The sequence below is a fragment of the Chelon labrosus genome, assembly GCF_963514085.1.
Source record: "Chelon labrosus genome assembly, contig: SCAFFOLD_213, whole genome shotgun sequence".
NCBI lineage: Eukaryota > Metazoa > Chordata > Actinopteri > Mugiliformes > Mugilidae > Chelon > Chelon labrosus.
In genome coordinates, this window is record NW_028181547.1 from 28,851 (window position 1) to 38,332 (window position 9,482).

At 39.2% G+C, this 9,482-nt stretch overlaps 1 protein-coding gene across 1 annotated transcript in view; it reads right to left on the reverse strand.

Moving 5' to 3' along the window:
* Window positions 1-9,474, reverse strand: part of LOC311509900 (P protein-like) — a gene marked incomplete at its 5' end in the record, with an annotated part of 31,823 nt that extends 22,349 nt beyond the window's left edge. Inside the window, 7 exons of the mRNA XM_084575340.1 lie at window positions 242-374; window positions 3,402-3,540; window positions 4,093-4,217; window positions 5,317-5,373; window positions 5,949-6,014; window positions 7,260-7,331; window positions 9,397-9,474. Coding sequence (XP_084431466.1) covers window positions 242-374; window positions 3,402-3,540; window positions 4,093-4,217; window positions 5,317-5,373; window positions 5,949-6,014; window positions 7,260-7,331; window positions 9,397-9,474 — 670 coding nt within the window. The remainder of the gene's footprint in view (window positions 1-241; window positions 375-3,401; window positions 3,541-4,092; window positions 4,218-5,316; window positions 5,374-5,948; window positions 6,015-7,259; window positions 7,332-9,396) is intronic.
* Window positions 9,475-9,482: the final 8 nt, after the last annotated feature.

Consider the following 9,482-nt stretch of genomic DNA (forward strand, 5'->3'; position numbering starts at 1 on the left):
CTATGAGGTCAGAAGATGAGTAGCATTAATGTGGAACTAGTGTGCATAGATGTTCTTACAGTATGATTCACTTCATAATAATAACCACAAACCATCAAAATTGATTTCATATTGAACCAAATCCAGGCTATGAATAATATTTCGGCACCATGTCATATTGTTGTCACGATACCATGATAATACCCCCCGACACCATCAACTTCAAAATATATTAACCTTTTGACAAAACAATGCTGCTCACCAACTATTTCGATGGACTCTTTGTTGTATAATTTCTTGTTCCAGTAGAGCATCCTCAGGAATGGAAATGAGGTGAAGAGGACGAGGCATATTCCAAGGAACATGTAGCCTGTGAAACTGGCAAAATCAATCCCCTGTAAGACACACAACAACAATCTGTTAGACAAATGCCGCTGTGAATTTCATTCGGATGTGACAGGTGGCACCGACTTGAAGTGAGATAAGAGTAAACCTCACATGATTCAGCTGAACTGTGGGAAACATAAAACAACAGTGGAAAAGGATGGTAGCGGGTGCATTCAATCCAGTTCAGTGACTAATACAATGATTTGGGTAATTACAGTTCTGCATGTTTGGGAATAAATACAGGAGATGGTGGATGGTACATTCATCTTCTGTAACCGCTTGTCCTGAGAAGGGGTCACGGGGGGGGGGGGGGGGGGGGGTACTGCAGTGGAAATGTGTCCTTGAATGTCTTCATCAAAAAAGTAACTGAGTATCTGGTTTAAATGATCATCCTGCCGTTATTTCTTATGTTTTTCACTGCATAAAGAATAAGATTTCCTGAAACATAACTGGTTAATAGTGACCTCTACAGGAGGTCAAGATGCAAAAAATAGAGGATGGAGAGAGGAAGGAGTGAAGATTGGATTGCACACTTGCTGTAAATGACAAAATGACAATCCTCATAATTTATATTTAGGGATCATTTAGCTATACTGTATATTAGGGGAAAGCATGTCAACTGAAGAATTAACACATCACCTATCTCTGTACACAGTCAAGCAAGTATTTCCCTTCAGTCATAAATTGCCGTGACGATATTTCCAAGACCAGTGTCAGTGACTGGAGGGGATTATACCAAATTATACCAAAGGAGGTGGAGATTTTGTATGCACCGTGTCACCTTGCAAAAAGACAAGGACACAGTGACGAGGGGCAGAATCACACACACCTCGCAGCTGTGCCATTCTTTCTATCTCAGGATTTTCCCCTAAAACCCCCTCGACAAAAACAAGCAAGCATGCAAACAGACGAACAAACAGACAAACAAACCATGCATGCGCGCACAAGCTGTGCTTATCAACGGCCATGACTGAATGAGTGCGCCGCTGCTGTGTCCCCGCGGTTCGGTCACCTGGGAAATGGAGCCAAGACAAACTGGACAGCAGGCCGTGGCAGCCTGGTGTCGCAGGAGCTACTGTATACCGGAGGAGACCACATACTGCTGTACCCGCAATGGCTAAAATGTCACGCGCACTAAACAGATGCCACATCAAGCAGTTGGGAAAATGTCATGTCTTCTAGACATGCAGCATTGTGCTCCTCTGAGTATACAAAGAGTGAAGGTTATGAGTAGAGCCTACAAGTCATTGCCCTTTTCAAACAGGGACAGGCTGCTCTATTTTACTCGCCAAAATTTTACAACTGTTAGACAGAACTTTCCTTTCAGTTGGTTTCAAAAATAACCAAAACAACCAACCAACAAATATATCACAGAAATAAAATCGATGATCAAATAAATTCTGTTGACGGTGATCACTGTTATGGCACCCTCAGCCTGTTTCCCAGAAAGGTTGTGAACCAAGTGTGATGTACATCATCCATCACTGGAAAAAGGGTTACATGGTTTCACACATTATTGCATCAGGAGTGGCACTGTCTCCTTCACAAGATTAAAGACTATTCCAAAGACAGGGTCTCCAGCGTGCTCCAGCATGCCTGTTGTAGACGAGCGAGTGCGTCGTAGGAAGATGAAGCACTGGAAAGGTGTTACTCCATGCAAGCGTTAGAAATGATTGGAGGCGCTTCTAATAAACTTTGCACTTTACTTTTTTATGAATAAAAACGAGGAGAAGAAGACTCCAAAAGAAAGTCTGTTACAGCCTGTGACACTAGGCACCTACCTTGAAATAAGAAAGAGTAAAAGTGTCTTTTCCAACTGTGTAGACATTTTTAATTCCTGTGATTTATGACAGCTGCAGCAAAAAACATAAATTGGTTACCCTGCCACTACATATCCATTCATCACATGCACACCAGTTTAAAAAAAGGTCTCAACCCATGACTGTATAAACACACAGAGATTGTACCTCCCAGCAAACACAGATGATTTACTCACAGCGCATACTCACAACATATAGGAAAATGTTTAAATGTGTACGTATTGTAAATGCTATATTGGTTTGTATGAGATGCCAGTAAACTCTCTCTAAGTGAACCACTAAGAGAGCACATCTCTGTTTCTGTAGGAGCTTTGATTTAACTTGTTGATCATGGAAAGCGCTCTGTAAAATACATATATATTGTTTTTTCTTTCTTGTGTGCCAATGTTAGTGCACTTTTCACTCACTCTCCTATTTTCAGGAAGTGGAAATAGCCCAGAGAAATTAGTCAGAATTATTACATGTTCAAGTACTTAATAAATGGTATTGGCAACTGTTGAAAAAACTAAGCATGCAGTTCATGCTTTAAAACATTATGTAAAATGCGACTTTTAAAAAAAACAAAAAAAACAAACAGCAGATTTAAACAAAAACTAAAATTTCTTGACCTGAAACTCCTGGTCAATTGTTTACGTTAAAGGGGAATTAAGTGAGTTTTGACCACTAGGGGGCAGAAAATCCCACAGCAGTAAAAATGTATGTTGTTTTAGTGACTAACATTCAAACCACTATTGGAATTTAGAAACATAAACCACCAGTTACCATCCACCTGTTGAATGTAACTAAAATCCAGATGATGTGGATGCTGTGTGTAAAGCTACAGAGATGATGTTAAATCTCTGTGACATTTGCAGCAACAGAATCACTTTCAGGTTGGTAATGATTGACTAAATTTAATATTATCAATATGTGCTTAGTGGAACGTTAAAATGGTGTTACAGTGCCTCTCTGTCACAGCAGAGTTGTTATTCACTACTGTCATCCCAGTGAACACTTCATCATACCATGAAGCTTTCAAAACAGTTCGCTGTGCAGATATGTAATCGTAACCTTTTTGGGTCATGTTCCTTACTTTTTCATTCACCAGTACGAATGTGTATGAGGCCCATTGCATGTTCTTTACTAGATGTTTGGTTCATGTGCCAGATTCCACCGAGCTGAGCTGTTATAGTATATTTAGTGCATATTTAAGATGAGAGCTGTGAAAGTGCCTACTTCTTTGCGCAGGTCCTGATTTGATACTATAATCACATTGGGTGGATCTCCGACAGCTGTGGCGGCCCCTCCAATGTTGGTGAAGATTACTTCTGCAATCAGGACATGTCTGGGGTCTAGATTAAGCACCTCACACAACCTGCAAAATCAGATAGAGAAAGAAAAGCCCTTTAGCACCGATTAGATTGCAACGAGTGGGAGGAATAAACACAGGAATATAAAAAGGGAATTGGAAGATAAAAAGCATTGGTCCTTTAACATGGCGGCAGGGCAGGATAGCCCCACTGGTGCTGGCCTGGTAACAAATCACAGAGCACAGATTGATCTGGATCTGTGTTTTGTGTATTGGTTTCAGTCAAATACCATCTACAGTCTGACCCGCTGGCGGCACAAGTTATTTTGAGAACGTAATAATTGTTCAGTATGGATCCGAATTAAAGGCAGAAAAAAGAGACACTAACAATGAGGAAGAGTCAACGGTAGGCGGCACACACTTTTCATTTCAAGACACTACACAACAGTTAATTCTAGCTTCCCTGTAGTGGCTTTGTTTTTAGGCATGTAATGTGTTTTCCTGCACTGGAATGCACTCAGCTCTATTCAGACAAGAGATGTTTGGATTTATTTTTTTGTAACATAATCAGGCTTTTCAGACATAGTGCAAGATTCTTCAGCTGTTCTTATACTGTACCTTATGGTGACAGGGGTGAAGAGCATCATAGTAGTCACATTGTCCAGGAAAGCCGATAAAATGGCAGCAATGAGACAGAGGATAATGATCATAGGCCACACTCTTCCTCTGGATAATTGGTAAGCCTGTGGAGTGAAGAAATACAATGACAGGGCAAGGTTAGAGACAATTAATAAACCATTAAGTGTGGGTCTTAATTCATTCCATAGACATGATTTAAAATCTAAAGCAACTAACTCAGATGTAATTGTGCAACACTTCATTTTCAAAGCATCGAGGATGTCTGTAAAATGTCTGTGTTCGACTGAAAAATCTGCATTACGAATGTTTCTGGAACATGACACTTTAATAATAACACAGCTGTCTTAACGTCTGGGTGGCCACTGTTTTTTTATGTAATAGCGTGTTGTGTGAGAGCTGCTGAGCTCTTCTCTGAGAAGGTATTTTAATTCGGAGTGCCTGCCCTCGTCCAACTCACACTTAAAATTCATGAGCCTGCATGATCCCCCTGTTTTCCAGGTCTGATTGTACCTGAAGGATAAAGGCATTCACCCTCCTCCACCATCTACAGCGAACATTCAGGATTAAAGCTGAGCACCCGAGAGCTGTTTTTCTGACGGTGGGAAACCTTGACCTTCTTTGTACAGAGAAAATGAAGATTTTATCATCCACAGCAGAGTAACACACTGATTTGAGTGTGCATCCCTCCTTCATTTGTGGGATAGATGTGGATGTGGTACCACAGCATTAGAACTATAATTTATTTAAATTACTTTATGCTGTTAAATGCACAAACAATATTTTACATATGTTAAAGAGTTTAAAGACAATATCTAGGATTTTGTAAGTGCACTAATAATAAATAAAAAGAACTATGGATATTCAGTTTTTTTCCAAGACCTAGTTTTGTGAACTTGCCACAAAACAAATGTCGTTCTTGTCGCCGTGTTACAGTGGTATATTTTTAGGTCAGGATGTAAAGATAGACTTCAAAACCTGTTAGGGTGTCTTACCTTACAAAGGTCCCCCTAAATCTTGGTCATGTCAGATAAGTCCATATTAATACTACAGACTTGTCCTGTACCAGTGCTAGTTTCAAAAATAGCTCAAAGCCTGTCAGTGTCGGGACAGCTCAATATGCAAATGCTGTATTGCACAAGGATCTAAAACAGCTACATTCCTGATGTTTTTCATGTTATTACTGTAGTTATTCAGTCGACTCACCTTCACAGCACAGTAATCAAAGAAGCCTGTTTCTGAAAAAATGGCCACCAGCACCATCTGTGAGAAACATTTTTACATTTGTTAAAAAAAAAAAAAACATTTCCCTTTATGTAACACACGTGTCTCCCTGATATTTCAAAAATAGCCACCACATTTGAACACCGTGCTCAGATACAAGAAGGCAGCCACTAAGAAATATACAGTATGTGATCATTTTATGGTCACCACAGTAAGACAACATAGATTTTTTATTTTTTTTTCCTGTAACTGTAAACATTAAATATGTGCAACTTGTTTTGTAGCATACATAAATACACAATATCTTCTAAAAGCACTTTAGTTATGGAATGTTTTCTGAAAGTTTCAGAAGATACTGTCAGTATAGCAGCTGCTATCAGTGGATGTTTTCCAAAGGAAGCTACCATCTGTGCAGCAGTACCACATTTAAGCACAGTGTAATTGATGGAGCAGAATGATCTTTTACTGGTTTAATCTCCTAAAAGGGTGTGTAAAAAGAATGGTTTATATAAAATGCATTCAAGTTATGTCAAATCGTAACAACTTTCAGGAATATTAGACTTGTGTTCTGGTGTTTGTTCAGAACGTGTGAAGAACTTCCCTGATTTACTTACCATGCCAAACAGAAGAGCCAGTGTCTCATAGTCGATCCACTCTACCACAGTAACCAGACTGGGTCGCTGTGGGAGAGGCAAAGACAATTAACTAAATTTAACAGGGATTTATTAACAATGATTTATTCTGTGAAGGACAAAACTGTGTACATATGAATAGCTGAGATCTGACAATCAGTCCTAAAAGTCTGGGGCAAAAGCAACTGTGTTTGAGCACTGCTATAACTGCAATAACTCCTCCCTGGTCCAGATCCTGGCTGTGGGTGCTATACGTCTTTCTCCACAGACGACACTTTGACTTGTTGTAGCAGGAAAAACACAGATGGAGCCAGTAACACTAACGGTGGCTGTGTTCCTGCAGTGTCTCAGTGAATCACAAAGACCCAGTACCTTCAAATTGGAACCCATAGTTAATGTCGAATGTGGTTTTTCCTGCATACATTTCAATTTTGAAAACAAAATTTCAAAGTTTTGATATTTTCATCTAGGGACTAATTAAGAAAAATGCAGTCTAACAGTGTTGTGTCAGGTGTACTATAATTATTAGTATTAGTATTAGTATTTGTACAATGATGAAGCCCTTGTAAAAAAAAAAAAAAAAAAAGTCAGTAATGTATTACAGAAAACTGACACACAATTAATGATCCAGTCACATCTGTTGCTCACTTACTGTCTTTTCTGTTATTAGGTGAGGGGGAGGCATTATTTAATAGTACAAATTCTGTAATCTAATGTCTTGCACACTACTATAGGGTGTCCTGTTGCCTTAATAGTCTGAGCCCTATCAGTCAGTGTGCTAACCATGGATGTACTCAACCACAACACAGCTATAATTTGAATGCATGTTTGCTTTCCTTAAATAATACAATAATGCATTGTGCAATTAATTGTACACTTTATTTTTACAAATAACTGGCTTGCAGCATCTGTTGCATGGCAGCCATTTTGATTCTCATGATATGCAAACTCAACCGAGACGATGCCAGCTGTAGCCTTGTTCTGTTCAGCTTTTAAGTTAGATAATGTAAGGCCAGCTGTAGTAGTAATTATTGAAAAAGTACAATATACTGTATTTATAGAATATGAAGTGATATTTAGTTGTTATTTGGCGATTACATTTCACTCCCAGTGTGGTAGCTAACTAAATTAAACTGGAAGACCAACTTTCCAGCTAATTTCTAATTAGTTCCTTAAACATTTGGAAGATTGCTAAATCATATTTTGACGGATAAGCCTGGATAAGCCAAGCAGTTCTCTGTATTAGTCTTTCATTTGATAGTTTAGTAAAATGGAAGAGCAAAAGAGACATACATCACCAATGATGGCCAGAGCAGCTAATGCTGCTAAAGATCCCAGCATGGCAGCCAGAGTCCGGTGCACAATCTGAAAATTTAAAAAATGCACAATTAATTACTAATGTAGGGATTTTGAGTCAAAGAAAGCTGCAACATTTAAATATTCAGAACTAAATATAGTTAGAACTTTTCAAACATGCACATTGACGCCCTAATTAACTTTGGATACTGGATGAAATGTTTTGGTAATTATTTAACCATTGATTTGGTCGTACTTAATTTGTGTTGACTGATTGCCACGTTCTGGTGCCAGCGTCATTGGTGTAAAGCCGATTCCTTTTTTTATATCTGTTATGAAATAAGCCTAATGTCATACGCACATCTCAAACACAATCTGATTAACAGCAGCATTTACAGTAAAGACGAGACAAGAAAATGTTGTCAAGCCTCCACAAAGTCTACAATGATCTTCCATTTTCTTCAGGGTGAAATATTGTGAAATGTCAATGAGATACTGAAGATGAATTCATGATACTGTTCAGTCATTCTCCTCCACAAGGCTCCATCACCATGCCCATGTATGCTGCATCTCATTCAGTCAATACTGATGCCTGTGATAAGCATAGCTCCTCTAACATTTGCATTGCAGGAAAGTAGGTCAGTCTATGAGGAAGAAACTGACTCCATAGATGTTGTGTTGTAGGATTATCATCACTGTGACACATACAGTAGGACACTTAGCATAGAATCCACCTGAGTAGTGTGATGGCAACAGACTTGTTACTGTCTAGCAAAAACACATCTATTTAATATAAAGTCATGTGGTTATTTTATTTCTTATGATTTGTGTATGCAGGGAGTCAACAGGAAATTAGCAAGCTCTTGAACTAGAAGGGTAGACAGGCGTGTGCCACACTACAGCAGGTAAACTTTCAGGTGTAGTGACATTGAACAAGGCGGGCAAATCTTAGCAGGTGCAACACATCCATGATTCAATAAATTTAACAAAAGGGTGTGGGAGCACAGACGGTTATATAAGCCATGAATGACAAATAAATATATTAATTAATAAATACACTATATCTAACATAATAATGGCCATAAATTCATATTGTGACAATTGAAATGAGTAGACAAATCTCAACCAATCAGATGCTTCTTGACCATGCACTGCTTGGTCGCACCAGAAGAAGTGAGAATTAGTCTGGTCTGAACCTTGATGAGAGCATGTCAAGGTGTGTGGATAAGAGAGGAACGGACATCATCTATAGCCGCCTGTGCAAAGTAGGCCATTCGCCGTCACCATCCTGTAAGCTGTCCCAGTGCTCTAATCAGGTTTTTTGTTGGCTGAATTTAAACTTGCAATGAATTGCATATGGTTATGTAACTTACCTTGGGGCCCACTGGTAAAAAAGTTCAATATATGCAGTTAAACTACACACTGATGATGCATGCTTCCTTTTTTTCTGAGGTCAACTGTGCTCTGACCTCCTGGTCTTCCTAAAATCTTTTGATTCTAGTCAAATTCCTATCATTATTTCCTTTTAAATATCGTCATCTGTAGTTTTCATTTTCAGTAATGTAATTGGTGGTGACATACTGGTTACATGTGACTCTCAAGTCCTTCATTTTGTACGTGCAAAGCTCCTTTTTATTTTTTTTTATTTGGCAGACTAGGAAAACCACAGGTGTTGACAATAAAGCTAATGATGACTCTGTCCTGTTCAAATGTCCCAGTAGGCCATAACAGTGTGACAGAGAGCCAGCATGAACAACATCAGGAACCGGAAACTGAAGCAGCTAAATGGATTTCAGCCGTGGTTCATTTTATAGCCCACACCTGTGCTTGTCCTGCTGTGACATCTAAATGAATTCTGTGAAAAGGTCTGCTTGAATTAAAGGGAGCTTTCTGACATAAACATTTTAACAAGTTAGAGAGTGATAAATCTGACACATATGTCGGCCTACCTGTGTTTACTGTGTGTGAGCTCTTAATTTCCACACACACAGTCTTTTTATGTGTGTGTGTGTGTGTGCGTTTTCTCTGGCTGCGCTACGCTGTACGTGTCACACATTTCAAACCAGGGAATCGGATACCGAAGACAAACTCGTTCATCATCCGCAGACCAGCGTGAGCATCACAGGTCATTTACCTCGAATATGATGAGAACATAGACCCCAGACAGGATGATTCCAGCGATGGCCACCTGAGTCTCCACGCTGACGTAGAGTGACTGGT